A 21353-nucleotide genomic window follows, 5' to 3' on the forward strand; every position below is an offset into this window, starting at 1 on the left:
CTCTTCTTCTTTTTTGTCAGGCCACGAGCAAAATGAGCAGCTTTATTCAGAGCCTTAACTATGCAAAAAAATGATTAAAATTCCTAATTCCAGCGGGGTTTCTGCTGGTTACAAACGGCCACCAGCCTGTTCTCATTATCTCTTGAAAGTTGGAAATTCAATGTGGACGGTCCAGTGCTGTGGAAGGTCTTGAATGGATTTTGAGCTGCAGAGACTTATTTATGGCTGTGAAATTTAATAAGCAGGCAGGGTGTGTGTAATCCTCTTCCCAGCTCAAGCAGTAGGCCTGGGGACTAACATGCACCACAAGGGTACGACAGCACACGCTCAGTACACAGATCTGGCCCCATGATCAGAGAAAGAGCAGAGCTTGCTGTCCCAAACTGGGGGAGTAGAATACAGCGTTTCAGCTTGGCAGCCACAAAAGCTGGCAGAGGACTGAGAAACTTGTGTCGAGTGGGCCAGACTGAGAGAGACGGGCGTCGGGCGGACTAGTAACGGAGCAAGTAGGCAAGTCGAGTGGCTTGTGACTGAAGCAAGAAGGCTAGCACATGCCGGCCCAGAAGGCTACTAACAGGATGAGAATAGTTCACCACATGAGCCCACGGGGATTAGGAGTCAGAGAGAGGTAAACAGATTAGTCTGGAAAAAGAGGCAGCGTTTTTAACCTCATCATTCCCCTCATGCCCTACAGAGCATCTTCCACCCACTTACACACTTGAGACCAAATCTGTAACCAAGAATCTGCACCATCTTGTCAGGAATACCACCCAACTTACAGTAGTTCCCAAAACCAGCACCATCCATGGAAGCCTGGACACATAGTCGATGGAAATTAACTCTTCCACCCTCGGATGTGAGATAAGTCGATTCGGACTGTCTTTTCTTTCCAGTGAGCAACTTTACATCCAAAAGGACATAATCTACTGCAACATGCCATTGAAAACAGGATTATTCCTCATTCTGTTCTTGTTTACCCTCCAAGCCACAAGAATCAAAGGTAAGCCGGTGTTTGAACGCCATTCGAATGCTGTTTTATTTAAACAAAGTCCTATAATTGAGAAAAAAAACAGGACTTCTGGTAATGTACAATGCCTCAGAGCGACTACAGCCTGTGCGATTCCTCACACAATAGCATTTCCCTGCCCTCGGTGATCGAATGGGCTTTTAAATATTTTAGGAGCCAATTTGCGAGGACATAAAAGAAACCCAAAGATTTTTCTTATGCAAACAAAGCCTTGTGACAAATCATTTGATCACATTTTTGTGGCAAGCACACCATTATCGTTTCCTTTTTGGCAACATATACTGGAAAAGTGCGTTTCACTAACATTTCATGCAGGTTCTAGTCTGGCAACAGTGTTCAGAAGCTCCATTCATTAGCAGAGAGAAACAAAAGGCATTCTGTTTGTGGCCGTGTGGAACGCTAATCTTTTCTGGCTTGTAGCTTTGCTGTGGGGGCCTCGCTCATCGCTTCAGAAGTACAGCTCAATTAGCATCGCCGCCCCTCGTGTCTGCACATGTGCTCGGCGGGCTCATAGACCGCAGCAGGACACACGATCAAATCAGTCACCCTGGTTTACCTTTGAGAAATTGCACCACTGGCCCTACATCTGCTCGTTTGCTATTTAACAGATGCGGTCAGATGTTTTGTGACCCAGAAACACATTGTTAAGTATCTCTGAGCAATCAGCTCACTGTCTTCCACCACAACATCTCTAAATAGGGCCACATGTGGCACTAGAACAGGGCATCTTTTGTGAGTGATCAAAATAATGAGACTGAAGGTGCAATCTGATTTGACACCAGGGTTTCAGATGAAAACAATGGTGTAATTGTTACAGATTCAGCACCGATAGTCATAAAGTAGTTTGCATGAATCTATATTAAATGACTAACCACACTCTACTAAAACCAGTTAGCATTATAATGCAGGTACTGGTAGAATTTGCAAAATAGTCTCATTAGAAGGTTTTTTTTTTTTTTTTTTTTTGCAAACTCCAAAAAAAAGCACATATAAATACAATTTATTGCCGTTTTCCAAGTGAAATGAACAGCAGAACTCACACTTTTATTCATTTTTCACACAAATTATGATTAGCTATAAATTAATAAAGGCTTATTTTTGCGCAGATCCTTGCACAATACTATGCTATGATCCCAAAACACTTTTATTATAGTTCATGAAAGAATGAACTTTGATTGATGGATTGATGGATTGATTGATTGATTGATGGATTGATGGATTGATTGATTGATTGATTGATAACTTTTTCTATATTTCTTTTCTATTATATCTCGCATGTGCCTTGTTTATTATAGGCAGTTCACAGAGCTGGGTAGTAACTGGATGGATGACGTTATCAGATTCTTGTACTTGAAGTACTTGTAATAAGATTACATTACATTTTAAAATAAAATGTAGTCTCATAATCAGACTAAAGTTACTTTTTATTGATTACATTATTACATATTACTCACACAACTCCTTTATTCCTCTTTTTCATCTTTTAAATATTCCTTTCTGAAATAGCCTTATTCTTATATATATTCAAAAAAGTCTTTGAGTTTTGTGAATTCTCACACAAAAACCAGTCGCTGGTCAGGTGGCTGTAATTACACACACAGCATTTGACCACTACTGGATTCACAAAAATCATTTTAATTTGAAGAAGTGTTTTCTCAACATTGCATCAACCACTGATGAGAACATTAATTTTTATTTGAATGATCACTCAGTGGATTATTTAACCATGTATTAATGTGTCTTTGGATGGCTTTTTGTCTTTAAACATTCTTATTATTCAAAGATAATAATAAGTTAATAATTAATTAATACATTTGCATGTTCGTGGTTCTCTGATGCCCCATGGCATGCAGGCAAACAAATGAAAAAGAAAAAAAAAATGTAGTGAGAGTTAGATTAGTGATAAATGTGTTAGGTCAAAAGTAATCTAAGAGTAATCAACCCTAGAGATGGTTGTGTGTGAAAATCCAAGCAGATCAGCAGTTTTTGAAATACTCAGACCAGACCGTCTGGCACCAAAAACCATTCCACGTTGAAAGTCGCTTATATCCTCTTTCTTCCCCATTCTGATATATATACTGGTCCTTCTAAAAAAAAATAGCATATTGTGATAAAAGTTCATTATTTTCCATAATGTAATGATAAAAATTTAACTTTCATATATTTTATATTCATTGCCACCAACTGAAATATTTCAGGCCTTTTATTGTTTTAATACTGATGATTTTGGCATACAGCTCATGAAAACCCAAAAGTCCTATCTCAAAAAATTAACATATTTCATCCGACCAATAAAAGAAAAGTGTTTTTAATTAAAAAAAAAAGTCAACCTTAAAATAATTATGTTCAGTTATACACTCAATACTTGGTCGGGAATCCTTTTGCAGAAATGACTGCTTCAATGCGGCGTGGCATGGAGGCAATCAGCCTGTGGCACTGCTGAGGTGTTATGGAGGCCCAGGATGCTTCGATAGCGGCCTTAAGCTCATTCAGAGTGTTGGGTCTAGCGTCTCTCAACTTTCTCTTCACAATATCCCACAGATTCTCTATGGGGTTCAGGTCAGGAGAGTTGGCAAGCCAATTGAGCACAGTAAAACCATGGTCAGTAAACCATTTACCAGTGGTTTTGGCAATGTGAGCAGGTGCCAGGTTGTGCTGAAAAACAAAATCTTCATCTCCATAAAGCTTTTCAGCAGATGGAAGCATGAAGTGCTCCAAAATCTCCTGATAGCTAGCTGCATTGACCCTGCCCTTGATAAAACACAGTGGACCAACACCAGCAGCTGACATGGCACCCCAGACCATCACTGACTGTGGGTACTTGACACTGGACTTCAGGTATTTTGGCATTTCCTTCACCCCAGTCTTCCTCCAGACTCTGGCACCTTGATTTCCGAATGACATGCAAAATTTGCTTTCATCCGAAAAAAGTACTTTGGACCACTGAGCAACAGTCCAGTGCTGCTTCTCTGTAGCCCATTTCCTGCACACGCCTGTGCACGGTGGCTCTGGATGTTTCTACTCCAGACTCAGTACACTGCTTCCGCAGGTTCCCCAAGGTCCTTCTCCACAATCTTCCTCAGGGTCCGGTCACCTCTTCTCGTTGTGCAGTGTTTTATGCCACACTTTTCCCTTCCCACAGAGGTACCTTGATACAGCACTCTGGGAACAGCCTATTCATTCAGAAATTTCTTTCTGTGTCTTACCCTCTCGCTTGAGGGTATCAATGATGGCCTTCTGGACAGCAGTCAGGTCGGCAGTCTTACCCATGATTGCGGTTTTGAGTAATGAACCAGGCTGGGAGTTTTTAAAAGCCTCAGGAATCTTTTGCAGGTGTTTAGAGTTAATAAGTTGATTCAGATGATTAGGTTAATAGCTCGTTTAGAGAATCTTTTCATGATATGCTAATTTTTTGAGATAGGAATTTGGGGTTTTCATGAGCTGTATGCCAAAATCATCAGTATTAAAATAATAAAAGACCTGAAATATTTCAGTTGGTGTGCAGTGAATCTAAAATATATGAAAGTTAAATTTTTATCATTACATTATGGAAAATAATGAACTTTTATCACAATATGCAAATTTTTTGAGAAGGACCTAAATATTATATGATTATATTACCTTAAATGTTTAATATAGTGTATTGCGTTACTAACTAAAATTTTTGTCATGTCATTTGGAATCAGTAGCGAATTACAATTTTCAAGTAATCTACCCGGCTCTGGCAGTACCATGTTTTCAAATGTGATAAAGTAGTAACCTTTTGTTGTCATTTCATTTCTGAACTGCAGAAATATGTACAACAACCAACATAATCAAATAAAACCAGATTCATGTTCCTCTTTTTTTGGATAAAACTGAATTCACATTTTGAGGCAGTCACTAGACATATCACATTCACAAGTGTTGCGAAAAAGACACCCAATATGATTTTGCAGAAATGTTGCCACAGACACGATTGTGGATGCCCTGTACCCTATTTTTTGAATAACCTCAAGGCACGACATTGCATTGATTTGAAAAATAAAGACCTAATATGATCTTTCAACTTCTCAGCAGGTGTTGAAGTGGCTCAGATCTCACTTGAAGGGGACAAACAATTGGTCTGTTTTTAATGGATCTGTGAGTCACACATCTAAGAAGAAATTATAAAGATTACACTATAACCTCTGAAGAGATCAGCTCTTAAATTAGTCTGAAAACATCCAGGTGTACTTTGATATGAGTTATTAACTGTAAACTTGTTCAATGCTTCATTACTGTAGTAATTAAATGCATCGCTGTATGTTCATTATGACAACAACATGAACTGAAGTTAATGAAGTGAGCTTTGCTTTCATTCTAATATCTGAACAATCCATCCTGAAATTCTCTAGTCTGTAAATACCAGTAAAAAACAAGGTTCAGGTCTATTACAGCAATGACCGCAGGTGCTGGTTAACTCTAACAGCTAAGAACAGGTCAGAAAGTGGGCCACCTCGAGTGTGAATATTCTTTAGAAGTCAGCATGAGTTAGTTTGAGGGTCTCTGGTAAGTAAGAACTTTCAATGACACACCACTGTACAAATGGAACCACTCAAATTGATCATTTAAAGGGCTAGTTCATGCAAAAATGTTAATAATTTTGAAGAATTTCTTCCAGCTTGGTCTGTGATTTCAACAGTTGGAGAGCAGACATTTTCAACTCTTTTCTAGTGAATGCACTTAACATCTGCCAGGATGGTGTTAAAACCGACTGCTTGACTTAGGCCTAATCCAATTAAATGTTCATTCAGCATACTAAACATAGACTTAAAGTGTTTCAGATGGTCTCCGAGGGAGTGTAATTACATGAAGTGTAATTATATGATCCAGTGGCTTACTGATCTCAGGTAAAGTCAATCCTGCTCTTTTGAAACACTTAATTCACGCTGTTGCTGTGACATTTGCAGAACTCACTGCTGATGACTTGATTCTAAGGATCAGAAATGTGAAGTACAGGCACTTCCTGGAGACTCCACAGCCAACCGAACAGCTGACAGATGGCAGAGATTCACTTTCTCTGGATGCGCATCGAGCTAAGAGATCAGCATTGTTTAGTACGGGGGTGAAAGTCTGTCCTCAGGAGAGCATGGAGGAGGTCATCACCAGCCATAAAGCGTACTACAAACTAAGAGGTAGGACAACATCTACCCTAAACACCACAAGGGACGGAGCCTTGAGCATCAGTGCCAAATTAGGCAACACCACCTCAGATCCTCATAAATCATAATTAACTTCCCAATCATTCCAAGCCTTCTGAGAGATGAAGGATCATGCCGAGCCAAAAAAAAGAAGTGGCTCTGAGCCAAGTGCAGATAAATGTAGTGCACCTTTTTAGCCTTGCCTTCTTTGAGTGTTATAGTATGGACTATTTCTATATGTGGTAAGGAAAGTAAAACCAAAGTAATTAAAAATGAAAGAAATTGAAATTAAACATTTTGTTTTCAATATCTAATAATAATGATGAAAAAAAATCTTTATAAATATATGTTGAAAGGTTTTTTTTATATATAAAATGTATACTTTATTCAGCAAGGAGGCTTCAAATTGATCAAAAGTGATAGTAAAGACATTTACAATTTTACAAAACATATCTATTTCAATTATATGCTGTTCTTCTAAACTTTCCCAACAACATTGGCCTTAAGAAATGTTTCTTGAGCACCAGATCAGAATTATTTCTGAAGGATCATGCGACACTGAAGTAATGGCTACATCTACATTAAAACAGAAAACAGTTATTTGTAATTGTGTAATATTTCACAGTGTTGCTGTTTTTACTGTTTTTTTTTTCTAAAAGATTAAATAAATAAATAAATAAACTTATGCTATAAATGTAAAGATTAAATATGAGCATAAGAGACTGTTTGACAACTTAAAAAAATGTACTAATCCTCATGTTGCTGTATGACTTCTGTAGAACACAAAACTTGAAAAAGTATCACAGAATTAGTCCACATGAAGTCAAAAGGGTGTGAAATGACATGAAAGTGAGTAAATTATGACAACAATGTCATTTCGGTATGAAGGGTCCCTAAAGACCCTTAAAAAATGGCTCTCACTGGTGTATCCTAATACTTTAGACAATATGAGGCACCCTTTTTTGGGTCACCTGACAAAGATTTTTACACTGAAACAGATAGCAAAGATATTAAATTACTGGTACAAACAAGGTAAAGGTGAGGCACATTTAGCTGTCAGGTGTAGTTAAAAGATACTCTTAATTAAATGTCCATAATAAGAGTGTAGGCAAAATGAGATAATGGAAGCAAACGACTGCATGCTAAACATTATTAAATATGTTCTATCTCTGTCAGCGGTGCAGATAATGTATGTGTCCCAGCATGTTTTATCAGGTCCTCACCATCTCCGCTCAACTCTCTAATGATAAATAATTCTCACGATATGAAACAGTTTGTCAAGAAGCTGTGTGGGAGGCCTTCCAGATCTTTCTTGACAGAGTTCCTGACACCATGGAGTACCAGCAGTGGGTGGACGCCTGTCAGAGAGACTCGCTTTGCATGGAGGATCTGGCCCGGAATTTTAGTAGCACACAGGAGCATCTTGACATGGTAGCCAGTGTGAGTAGCTGCTCGTGTCCGTCGCCAGTTCAGTCCTTTCATCTTGCCAATACAGAATAAATGTGCCAATATCATTAACCTGAAAAAGGCTTTTTCGTGAATTCTCATTTACAGAAAGTGAATGCTCAAGATGAGCAGGAGAGGTAAGAATCCCGAAGATGATCTTGAATGTATTCAGGGTATGACGATTTACTTGTCTGCATTTTGGTCCCCAACCCATCAAATTATCTAGAATGAGGTCACCTGACTAGTGGGAGATGAAAATCTCAGCCTGTCCTTTAAAAAAACAAAGTTTGTTCATATTTGGTGGCCTAACTAAACACTGCTCTCTGACCTGATCCACTTTAATAAGAGGGATCTGTGCCCAGACATATTACGCTTGGGTGTTAGAGCCACACAAACATACTCGGGCTTATATGCAGTCAGCCCCTTTATCAGGAACAATACATTTTATTGCATATATCATTCTGGAATTGATATGTTTTCAATTATTTTTAGGGCTCTCACACCAGCACCAGGCGAGAAATGTAAGTCCTCACCATCCGAATGAGAAAGAAATACTGGTTGATCTTATAAAAAGTGACTGATTGATTGCTTTTTATGCTTCAGGTTCAAAGAGTCCTCTAGAGCTTTTCATTATGGATTCTGACAGCGTACGGCCACTAACTCCTGCTTTTTAGAATATGCACTTAACATACTGATGAAGTCCGAAGCAAACAAATTGACTATTCTCTGATCTGATAGGAAACCGGGGCACCAGATGTTGTCCCTCAGAAGCTGGTGGAGCACACTGTGGAGTTCAGCGTGACTATAGTAGACCCCGTCTACAGCGCACTACTGAGGGATCCAGACAGCCCGCAACGGGAAGACTTCACTCGCAATCTTCATGAGAAGGTTAAGTGAAATTAACTATTAAATATATGCCATTTTACACAGATTCAAGCTGTTTCAAGCTACTAACTGAGAAAGAGCCTGTGATGGAGTTGAGCTTAGAAGGCGAAATATGGAAACAGGAACATTGACAATAAGCAGGAACGTGGTTATGAAACCTAATAAAAGAAATAGATTTTAAGGGGCAGTGAGTGATAACTGTAATAAAATAAATGAAATGCATTCGTGTTAAGAACTTTCTAGAGAACTTTAGAGTTCTGGAGATCTTAAAGTGAAAAAAAAAAATTATACAAATTACTACAAAAGGTTTTAAAGCAGCTTACCTTGAAAGATCAGAAAAACAGGAAAGCCAAAGAAGAATTTGGTAACTACAAAAGCCGGCATAAGATTAGTAAATATAAGACCAGAGCCATGGCACATGATTTCACAGCATGGCAGCATGTTGGACAATCCAAAATCTATGGAAAGGATATGTAACCTACTGTGCATAATTTATTGAATCAAGCAGCTGTTGAAATAAAGTTATTACAATTACGCCTAGAATATTTCCTTTACACTTTTGCAGATGCTGCATGTGTTTGACAAACTTCCTGGGTTTAAAGAGATTCAGGAGCTGGGATTTCGGTAAGTTGATTCTGGAACTGTGGGATTCACCGAGATATTACAGTCCACTGAACTTGAAAATTGTTTTTGTGGATGGGTAATTCTCTCACAGGGGCAACATGGGGTAAGTATTTAAAAAAATAAAAAAATAAACACTTGGCAAATTGTATGCAGAACAACTGTGTTTCAATTACTGTATTGTACCATTATGTTCTGTTGTACAGTAGATTGTGTAGTTTACTCATAACACAGCATGCTTTCTTACAACCATATGATAGTAGTTTTGGGGAAAATTGCAATAATTAATCCTCATGCAATGTTAAGAACAATATAATATATAAATATATAAAACAAATCCAAGTAGACTCTCCAAATCTCCTCACTCAGTTATCATAAGATGTAAAATAGTAATTATGTATCAGGCTGATAGGCCAATCATAAGTATGATTTTTTTAGCTATTAAAATGGCCTTAAGGTCCTTCAGTCAACATGAGGGCTCAGACAGACGATCAGGTTAATACAAGTCCATGCAAAACCTCATGCAAACCAATTTCCTTCTTAACATCGGTCAGCTCTGAAGGTGCTGCAGCAAGCTATGCTGTAGTGTTTGAGACTGACGGGACACAGGCCATAAGTGACACAGACTCCACAGATAAATCTGGCATAGAGGGAGTCCTAAAGGGCATGGTGGTCAAGGCGCTAAGTGAGGACACATCACTTCCTGTGGACGTGCTTTCCCTTACTTTCGAACCAGGTACACAAAATCAATACAATCCATATAAGAGCCCTAGACAGACTGCAAATGTTTTACCTTACCTGATTCGCCCTGTACAGACTCTTCAACAGCAGGCAAGCAGGAGAGCATGAGATCCAGTACTGAAATCAGCAAAGAATCTATTTTTTTACCTGGGGAAATAAGTACACAGTCCACAAAAGCCAACTCGGAGGACACTATAGCACCTTGTGGAAGTATGGGCATCTCTTTTGGAGATCTGGGCCCTGATAGGACTCAAACCACTTCGGGTGAGGGGACAGAAAGGAGTGATATACAGAAATTAGATGTTATTTCATCTCACGTTCCCACACAACCAGTAGCCACAGAGCTTATTAACAGATCCCATCTTGAGGGTTCAAAGACGGCGAGTCTAACCACTGAAGTCACTTCAGCGACCGAAGGTAAATCTTTCATATTTGTAGTGGTTAGTGTACAAGGGCACTTGCTTCCAAACCAAGACCTTTAAGTTAGGAAGACAAAAAAATTGAGAATCAATTGCAATTTTGCATTAGACGCATTTTCAAAGACACTCTCTGAAACCGGTTCTTTGTTTTCAAGGTTTGCAAGGAACCACTACAGTGGATTACCAATCAAAGTGGTCGGAAGTAAAAGAGGATGTGGGAAATGAAATTGTTGCCCCAGCTGCACCACTGGAATTAGAGTCTTTTGAAGAAGCAAAAGCATCTACTTCAACTCAACCTGAAATAGATTTTGATATAACACCAGCGGCGACTCCTGCAGAGGCAACATCATCAATTCTGACCTCCCCAACCCCTACTGAGCCGGCTAAAGATGTTATATTTCATGAAGATGACACAGTTGGCCCCTCCGAACCTTTAGAGACCTCTACTGAAGGTCCAGTTGAGTCGCCCACTTCAATTGACCTCAGTGACCATGTACAATCTGTCAGTGCCACAGTAGACACACTCCATCGAAAGGTTTCTCCACTTGGACTTACCACTCCAGAACCAATACTTCCGGCAGCAATTCCCTCTAAACTAACGCCCACAGAAGACCTCATTTCACACCTGACCTCAGACAATTTCCTGGATGAAGAGGGACAGACTCTGTGGACGGTTTCACCTCCCCCACATGAAGATAGTACAGATATTGATAGAGAAACACCAGATGTTGAACAGTCCGATGAGGAGGATGACACTCTAGATCCTGGGAGTGGATTCCCTTCAGAGGTCAACGAGAATCCACAGTCCTCAGCTCATCCTCTAGGTTATGTTACCACTTCTTCAGTGACGGCTTCTAACCATGCCAAAGAGTTAGTAGTGTTTTTTAGTTTACGTGTGACTAATATGATGTTTTCGGAGGATCTTTTCAACAAGAGTTCCCCTGAGTACAAATCACTGGAGAACACGTTTCTTGAATTGGTAGGTAAACACAATTTTGTATTTGACTGTGTCTTGATGCATGCCTTTCTATCCTCCATTTGTTGTTAGCTGTACTTTTTTTTTTTCTGTGCACAGTGCATGTTGGGAAAACTGAATAGATAAAGTGTGTCATTTGTCTGCAGGGATTTGACAGAAGTCATCTGAGAAGAGTGTTGTTCAAAATGTAATTTATATTTTTCTATAAATCCTTTGTATAAAGGGTTTGGGTGACTGACAGAAAAGTTAATTACATTTATGTACATTTTGAGTAAGGATACTTATTTTGTCTTCAAACGTTTTGCTCTAAACTTTGTTTACCTTAAATTTCAATTTAGACAAAAATAAAAAAATGAAATCCTGTATGGCAATTTCAAAACATAATTAAGCAATCTCACACAAACAAGGGTGGTGTGTTGCTGAATATCGGCATGGCTGCAGTTCATTTGATTGTAGGCATAAGGCTCCAGGTAATTACAATTGCGAACGGAACTTAAATTTTAGACAATTTAAATTTCACCACTTTGTTTTTTTTTTTATGCCAATTAAAATTGTTCCAGAATAAACCAAAGCATTAAGTTTTGCATGTCACCAAGCAACTTGACCTGCGTATGAGTGGAGCAGTTTTTCCTCCCTGTTCAAAGTGATGCATAATCAATCCATTCCAACTCCACTCACTTCTTTCCATTTTCTGTTCTCTGGTCACTCCATGCTCACTGGAGTGAAAACCTGCCCTGAACAATCCTAACACAAGAGAAAACACAAAGGCTTCAGCATTCAAAAAAAAACCAAGGAATTTTCAGAACACCTCTTGTCCAGTCATACAACACTTTGCACTTATGCTTTTATTCAGATAACATTTTGTAATATCCTGTTTTTTTTTTTTTTTTTCAACTAGAGACAATTCTCTGAACCAAGTGACTCACCAAACCCTGAGGCTTCTAGTCAAGTGACAGAGAGAGAACAGAAGACATTAGCCTCAATACCGGTACATATATATCAAAATTTTAAAGAGCATATAATTAATCACTTTTTGGCACTAAATTCTGCACTTTTGTTTAACATCTTCCCACTTCTGTTCTTACTGGTCTAACTGCTGATCAATGAGCTCTCTAACCAGCATTAACCAAAGCTAAATGCTTTGACCAACCGTTTTTTTTTTTTTCTCTCTCTTCTTGATAGTATGGATGTTGCCTTATTTCTCAGGATTTCGGTGTACACTAACAATAAAATGTGCATATACAGTAGGCATTATGAGAGTATGTGTTCATGTAAATTGCTTAAACTGTATATCTGTGTGTAATATTGTTTTCTTGTTTGTGTAAAACACATAGGAACCAATTTCACAATCTTGTTGAGTTAAAAGACCAAAAACACAGAGCATGCCAAAAAAATACCTCAGGGACTTGCTGTCTAGTTTTGTTTCTCTAAATCTGCTTTTAGTTGGTTAGGCTGCCTAATGATTTTGAATTGTTGTTCGGTGAGACACATGGCCTTGAATGTAATCTGTTTCCAAATGTTGTTTATTAGAGTGTTACGTCAATGACAATCTCAAAAAGATTTTGAAATGAACAGCTCAATCAATTCTTTGTAATAAAAACAATTCACAGAGACACAGTAGCTGCTTTTGTGGCTTATTTTGAATGATCTCTTGTAAGATACATATATATATATATATATATATATATATATATATATATATATATTTTAAATCTAGACTGGTCCAGACTGGTTTTCATTTGTGTTAAAGAGTACATGGCTCTTCCTAATGGTTCTTGTTTGCAGTTTGTTTTTGTTTTTTTTTTAATCTTTATAATTTACTTCACACAGCTCCTAAGGCATTGGGGATTCTTGAACAACTTTTGAACATCTTACTGTATGTTGTGTTCTGTAAGATATCGAATTTTGACATTTGTATGAATCCCAAGACACAAAGACTCAATTTCTAATAATAAGTGGTTGCCCGAAACTAGCATTGTGTTGTAGTTTCAAGTCAGTAGACTAACACCAGTGCTATGAGACCTTTTGGATGATCACATGATCTAAACTCTGGTCACAAGCTGCTCTGGTAAGTATCTAGGTGAAAATGGGCATCAAATTAGTTCATTGATTCATAAATGGGCTTTTAAAGGATAATCTGATAACCTCTTTCTGTTCTTGCAAATTCTGCAAAAGGAACATTGATTTTCCACCGTACACATACAAATTCTGCCCATTTATAATTCAACGTTTCGGTAGCTTTTGTAGAGAAAGCTGTAATATTTTAGACTTAAACTAGGTTTGTATTGATTTCAGCCTCTCATTTACTCCTGTCTCTACTGGTTTGTGTAGCAACCATCTCGACTGGCCATGGAGGACACAAAGGATTACATTTTTTCATTAAAATATGTTATTACATTTGTTAAGTACTAAATATAATCAAAATTATAGAAAAGAACAGCACTAAAAGAGATCCTATGAACCAGTAGATACAAGTGTAAGCACCGTGCGTGAGAATAGTGATATGCTACAATGATGCTGTCTGTGATAATTCATTCACCTATTTGGAAATGAGTGTTACTGTATATATGAGATGATTCCTTCTGTCCTGTGACGGCCATCAAAGGTCATGACACTGGCATGAGCTAGACAGTAACACTGATTGAGGGTGAGCTCTGAGTCACAGCGAGGCCTGTTTGGAAGAATAACACCTGCTCGGCCCTGGCACTCAGCCGAGAGGTTGATCATGACTGGCAGATCACCTCCTGTTACACAGACGGGCACTTACTTCACGTGCACTCTCCTTGAGCGCTCTCCATTCACTATTAAATGATTAGAATATTTCATGTTTTAAAATGAAAATGTAAATAATTAAAATATAAATGATATTCTATATATTCATCCAAATAAATTCTTTAAAATTATTTAAAATATTACTTATATTTGAAATGATACATTTTTATTAAATATTTAAAAGTGTTAGTTACCCCGTATTATACAGACACTGTTCATTAATCATATTTACTATTTTAAATTACACAACATTTAATTAGAATTAAATTAAATTGAAATGGTCCATTTTAAAATGTTTACTTTAAAATGCCAATTAAATGTAATTCATTAAAATATAATAATAAAATTTAAATATAAATGGAACCTTTAATATATTAAATGTACTTTGAATCTTCATTTGAATTAAAAATGTAAACAAACATGTTTGTTTGTTTTTTTTACTTTCAGATTTAAAATTTTAATTCCTGACTATTCGTTATTAAATGATTACAATATTTTCATTACATTAAACGAAAATTGTGAGGCTAAAAATAGTGAATTATTAAATAATATGCAAATCTAATTTGAGAGATCTTCAAAATAATCTCTGTGACTCTTATGTGAATTTATCATATCCTAAAGTCTTCCATCTTATGTGTGACTGATGCAATCAAGCTCTTGAAATCTTGAGCCGAGATGAATGACTGAGCTGCTATACGCCCTATTTCTCCTGAACAACCGTCTTTATCTCTAACTGGCCCTCCTCATGCAGAATGAAATGAGCAGTGAGAAGGTTTTGCATATTGTAATAGGATGAGAGACAGACACTGGCCAAAATCGTTTATTTTCTAGCAATGGAGAAGAATTGCTTCAGAACTGATAATCCCAAAGGTTTCACATCTGAGCTGCATTTCATTCATGCACAATTAACCAGTCTGCACTAGTCAGCAACGACAAAAGAGAAGTCGCAACTCACTCATTTCACCTTTATCTCTGCTTTCCCACAGCTCCTGCCATATCTGCAGTCCAACCTGACTGGATTTAAGGAGCTGGAGATTCTGAACTTCAAGAACGGCAGTGTGGTGGTAAACAGCAAGATGACATTAAACAAACCGCTTCCAGACAATGTTACAGAGACTGTGCAGTGTGTGCTTGAGGACTTCTGCAAGGCTGAGTCCAAGAGACTGGACTTGGAAATCAACTCCCAATCAGTGGATGTGGAACAAGGTAAGCACGGTGTTGAAAGAAGAAACCTGAATGACTTTAGATATTTTAGATATAAAAAAAAAAATAGATAAATAAAAAAAGTCTCATCCATACAATGGATGCCAATGGGGACCAAATGTTCTTCGAAGTATCTTCTCTTGTGTTCCACAAAAAAAAAAAAAAAAAAACTGTGTGTAAATGATGACAGAATTTTCATATTTAAAAGAAACATCCCTTTAACCATTATAATGCCTTCAAAATCTGTATACGATTTTCACATTGCAGGTGCAACGAATCGTTTTAGAAAACAGTCATAATTTAATATTTTTCATCTGATCAACAACCTCTCATAAATATTTAAAATAACACACAAACCACAACAACAACAAATATTATGATGCAAAATATTATGATGCAAAATATACTGTATGATGTGAAATCTTATTTGAATACATGATTGTATGAAATGTATATGAACCCCAGTATAGTATGAGAATCAGCAGCATTAACCCCCATAGGACTGATGGAAATTAATTATATTCCTTTGACTTTATTACTCATGACTCCTCAAAAACAGTCCAAATGTATGAAACCTGCAAATTCATTTCTAACAAATCAACATCTAGACAACATAAATATTGATCGGAAAAGTTTCCAAACAAAATAAATAATAAAATACATTGCATTTCAGATGAAAAAGTTATCAGTTGTTCATGCTAGCAAGGTTCGTCAATGCTTATCAACAAAACACAAAATCTCAGAAGCAATATAACTAATATAACACTCATATAACTATATAATAAATCAAATTGAATGTATCTCTTCCAGGTCAGACCTGAAAGCGTTATGAGGGTTAAGAAAGCTCTGTTCACACTGACTTCAATTTGCAGTGGAAAAACGACAAAGAGTCTTTCAGTTTCATTGTGAATTGGCGATTTCATCAAACCACATGTTAATTATTAGCAACAAGACTGATTCCTTGTTAAGTTAAAATCTCACGTTTGTAATGAGATTTTCGAAATAGCATTAAGGCATCCAGAAGTAGAAAGACCTACCAGCGGCTGGAATGTTTAATGTTTAATACATTAAACATGCTGTCATGTGAATGGGGCAGAACAGTAAACTAAAGCATCCACATTAACGTAAAGGGATAACCACACCTGTATTAAGTCTTTAAGCATCTGTGTGTGTCTGGCCACAAGTATTCAATGCCAATTACTCCTTATTGTCTAATGCAGCTGACCACGCAGATCCATGTAAGTTTATGGGGTGTAATGAGTTCTCCCGCTGCGTGGTGAACACGTTAACCTCGGAGCCCGAGTGTCTGTGTGACCCGGGCTACAGCACGGTGGACGGCAAACCCTGCACCAGCATCTGTGACCTACAGCCTGAATACTGCCTGAACGGAGGACTGTGTGAAATCATACCAGGACACGGAGCGGCCTGCAGGTACGCTAACATGAGAAACCTGCAATATCACTTTTTACAGGTACTTTAGTAATAGTTAGCGCAAGGTCTAACGACGAGTGTGTAAAAAGTTAAACAAAATAAGTAATTATTAATATATATATATATATATATATATGTGTGTGTGTGTGTGTGTGTGTGTGTATATATATATATATATATATATATATATATATATATATATATATATATATATATATATATATATATATATATATATATATATATATATATATATATATAATGCAGATAAGTAATTCCAAGGTCAATGTTCATACGAAGAAGAGGTTGGCAATTTCCCCACCATGTAGAAAAAGTTAATAAATATCAATACATTTTTTTTTTTTAAACGGCTAATTTAAATGTGTAATTGGTGTTGCATTGTTTAATGTCTGAGTGACATTTTTTTAAAATGAAAGAATTTTTTGATTTTGATTTAATTTATTGATTTAAGTATGAAAAGTAACCAAACCTAACTGAATTCTAGGTCAGAAAATATATATATATTTATATTTTATGTTGTTATTTATTTTATTTTATTTTATTAAATTATATTTTTTGATAATATAATTTATATATTTATATATATATATATATATATATATATATATATATATATATATATATATATATATATATATATATATATTATATATATTTATTTAATATATAACCCTGAGCCCATGTTAGATGACTGAGAAAATGATCAAAAACATGTTTTATCCCAACCACTTTTAGATGTCCTTTAGGTAAATTCTGGCACTACCATGGAGAACGCTGCAATGAACTGGTGTCTGTGCCAATTGACCCTCTCCTTTTCGTAGCCTGCCTGGTGGGAAGCCTCTCAGTGGTTTGTGCTGTGATAAGCATCTTGATTTTCATTAACAAGAAATGCATACGGACCAGAAAGACCATAAGACTTGTGTAAGCAGGGTTTACTTTATCCCCTTTTCTTTTTCTTTAGACATTTGATCTTTCTTCCCAGATCTGGATTTGCAGTGGTGACCTGTTTTAATGTGACTCATGCTGGTGTAAAGACCTGATCTCCTTTGTATTGTAGGCGTTCACAACCTGCATTCCCATTTGGTAATACTATGAGAGTAAATCCAGTTTTTGAGAATGACGATGGGGTCTTAACACATGTGTCAAGCATGCTCTGTCCCATGAGCTCTGACTCAGCCTCCTCACAACACTCAGGCCAAGGCACTTTTCGATCACTTGAAAGTTTACGGCTTAGTATTGAGGTAAAGTGTACTGCCAAGATGGTATTTGTCATGATCTATTTAAATCAAAGTCATAATCGCTACTAACATCTATAATCATCCCATTGCTCATGAAATCCTATCTGCGTCCTTTAGATTTTGTGGAGAGGATGGACTAACTTTTCTTGTTATGAATATGATGCCTAGAAAAAGCAACCTGTTAACATTCTTATTCCACTCAACAGAATTGTTATTTTGTCAGACTACACAGCTCATTTTGAATGGCCTTCAGTGAATATTTAAGGATCTGAATATGTGTGCAGTGTGAACAAAATCTAGTAGCCTGACAGCGTACAATATTCTACAATATGCTACCATCATTTAAATAATAACATTGTTTAAACATTTGGGGTCGTTAAGATTTTTCTAAATGTTTTTGAAAAAGTTTATAATGCTCACCAAGGCTGCTTTTACTTGATCTGAAATAGAATAAGAATAGCAACATGTGAAATATTAATATTTATTATAATTTTTATTTTACTTTTAAAACTGTACATTTCCAGCTAGTCTTCAGTGTCTTCATGATCCTGCAGAAATCCTTCTTATATACTGATTTGGTGCTCAAGAAACATTTCTTGTCATCACAGAACAGTTATAGTTTGTAAAAATAACATGATGCATTTCTTATTAGGATTTTATGATGAATATAAATGTTCAAAAGAACAGGATTTACTTTTTTAAAAACATTATAAACGTCTTTACTCTCACTTTTGAGCAATTTAAAATTTCCTTGTTGAATGAAAAGCAATAGCTTGTTTCAAAATTAATCTTACTGAACCCAAACTTTTGAAACATATGTGCATATATTCCTTTTTATTAAAAATGTATGGCACAACATAGTTTGCCATTCTGAAACCTTCAAAGAAGCAACATTATGAATTTATTTTTCAAGGAGGATACTAGAAACAATTGACAGTATGCATGGTTTTTGCATCTCATTTAGTCTAAATGTGCATCTGTAGTTGTCTAAATTAATGATATTATGAATAATAATCAGTCATTTTTTTCCCCACAACAGATGTTTTGTTCTTCAGAATATTGACAGTCTGCATTGTCATAGAGTGCCAAAAATGTACCTTGCTTCTTTGCTTGGCAAGACCTTGTCTCCACTGAAAACTGTTCAATATTGATGGTGGTCTGTTATTCCTTTTCCAGATCCCCAGACAGCTCTGCACCAGAAGATCAGAAAAGTTCATGTCAGAAATGGTTGACTTCCATCAGTGTATTCCACATAACGAGGTAAGCTGGTGTGAAAACAACTCATTTGACGTTAACAGTGACCATAAATAATCACGACAGCATGACTTTGCATGTCAAGATGATAAATCTTTGCCATCAAAACGTCAACCATCATGTAGAAGAGGAAATAATGTTATTAAACTAGATGTTTTGGGAAAATCACTCACTCAATAGTGACTTAAGTATTGTGTGTCTGAATAATGAATTTCATAGAGGATTCTGACATTAGTACCGTTACGAATTGGTCAATTCACCATGTTTATGGGGGGTATTGATAACCATTTGTATAACCACAGTCTTACTACAAATACCATGGTTCAACTATGGTTAGTGTAGCAAACCAATATGGTTACTGTACAGTGTATATATATATATATATATATATATATATATATATATATATATATATATATATATATATATATATATATATATATATAGTAATAAGACGAGTTACCATGCTCATTGGTGCTTCTCTGAAGAGCTCAAATCTAAAGCAATTATAACATGTAGCACAAAATAATGGCAAGAAAGCACTTCTTATTGTCGCCGTGGGCTCCTAGCAACAACACAGCGTGTGTAACGTTAGTAGGCTATCTACTACATCACCTACAGTATCTACTGACTCTTATGAGCCTATTCTGTTCTTAATAAACTGAATCTGTCAGAGCGTTTAATGAATCAACAGAGTACTTAAGTTATTACTTGGCTACTCAATGACTTTCACAAAGTCGCAATTATAAATCGTTGTTTAGTGTTTTAATTAGACCTTCCCATTCGTTTTCTGTACAAGTATCTTGACACTTGGCAGCCCAATCAAATATGATCTGATGCCGTTAATTCTTCAGAATGTAAATGAAACCAGAGAAATGCAAACATATGTCTTCACAATGTGTTTAAGACGTTTATGATTTTAGAACGTATGTATAGACGTCCATCAGACGCACAGCAGATGCTGTGCAGACAGCTTGCAAACGTACGTGTGCTACATTATTAGCAATGTGAGTTAGTTGCTTAGTTTTCCTTAGAAGGGATTTGCCCCCCCCAAAAAAATTATCTTAATTTACTCACCCTCAGGCTCTCCAAGATATAGGCGTTTTTTCTTCAGTAGGACGTTTTTACCTGAAACCAGTCCAAGTTCATTCTTAAAATGCAATTCGATGGCTGCTGCCGTCAGTTTGAGAGTGAAAGGAACAAACAAAAAAGCGTATCAGGCAACACACATTGAATACTTGTGGCTCCTGACCCTATATTATGGTCAGTCTGTGCAAGAAATTGAACATTTATATCATTATTACCTGTAATAGTCCATTTTGTAATGTCCAATTTGTGAACGAATGATTCTTTCGATGTTTAGTCACACGAGGGTGTGTTGTTGTATGGTAATTATTCATTACCCAACTGCTGATGATTTGGTGCATATTGTGTTTAATTTTCTTGAATGACCAGGTTGTTATTTTTCTCATGCTGTATATTACAGACGTGTCGGAGGTCCAGCAGGTCTTCTTGCTGTTTTTTGAGGAGTCCTGATAGTGACAGCTTTGAAGTGACTATTCTATGACACTATTTAAGCTAAGCATGGCACCAAAGCTCTTAAGCACTATTCGTGCGACTCAGCTTTGCTGGTTTCTTGTTGACATTTGGCGAGTGTATGATACAACCGCCTTGCTCAAGGATCAGCCATCCTCTTGGCCAACTGAAGGAATACCTCCAGGAATGGGGACTTAATTGTATCTGCAAAAAATTGTAAACTGCATATGAGACATGTAATGTGTTGGATGCTTTGAACCCTTGTCAAAGGATTGTTTCCTCCCTCACAATGAGGTATTTGTTTACAAATTGATACATTGGGTTGTATCTTAAACAGAAAATAGATTCAAGTCATCTCTTCTAGTCTATCCTTGGTGTCCAAACAGAGAAATGCATGTAAACTATTTCTGTAACTCTCAAGGGTATCACAAAAATACAGAACTGTGGTCATGGTGTCTTTTTTTACATTAAACAGAAAAGGTAGTTCTGAAGGCATCTTTCAGTTGGAAATAAAGTAAATATTTCATGTTGTGTCTTTTTAGATGTTCATGTGCACTGAAGAATCGATCGTGATGACTTTAAAGGTTAATAGTCAGGGTGTCTGTATGACTATAAAGGCAA

General features: G+C 36.7%; 1 protein-coding gene across 1 annotated transcript; it reads left to right on the forward strand.

Annotated features, from left to right (window-relative positions):
• Nucleotides 1-99: 99 nt before the first annotated feature.
• On the forward strand, nt 100-21106 carry LOC113096495 (interphotoreceptor matrix proteoglycan 1-like). Its single transcript, XM_026261898.1, has 18 exons — nt 100-1000; nt 5959-6183; nt 7463-7629; nt 7744-7772; nt 8128-8156; nt 8239-8282; nt 8374-8523; nt 9086-9144; nt 9696-9877; nt 9958-10299; nt 10457-11280; nt 12176-12265; nt 15036-15255; nt 16473-16683; nt 17440-17625; nt 17762-17945; nt 19119-19202; nt 20683-21106. The coding sequence occupies exons 1-18, from the start codon at nt 829-831 to the stop codon at nt 20761-20763; spliced, it is 3279 nt and encodes a 1092-aa protein (XP_026117683.1). The 5' UTR covers nt 100-828; the 3' UTR covers nt 20764-21106.
• Nucleotides 21107-21353: the final 247 nt, after the last annotated feature.

Source organism: Carassius auratus, unplaced genomic scaffold, assembly GCF_003368295.1.
Source record: "Carassius auratus strain Wakin unplaced genomic scaffold, ASM336829v1 scaf_tig00215947, whole genome shotgun sequence".
Taxonomy (NCBI): Eukaryota; Metazoa; Chordata; class Actinopteri; order Cypriniformes; family Cyprinidae; genus Carassius; species Carassius auratus.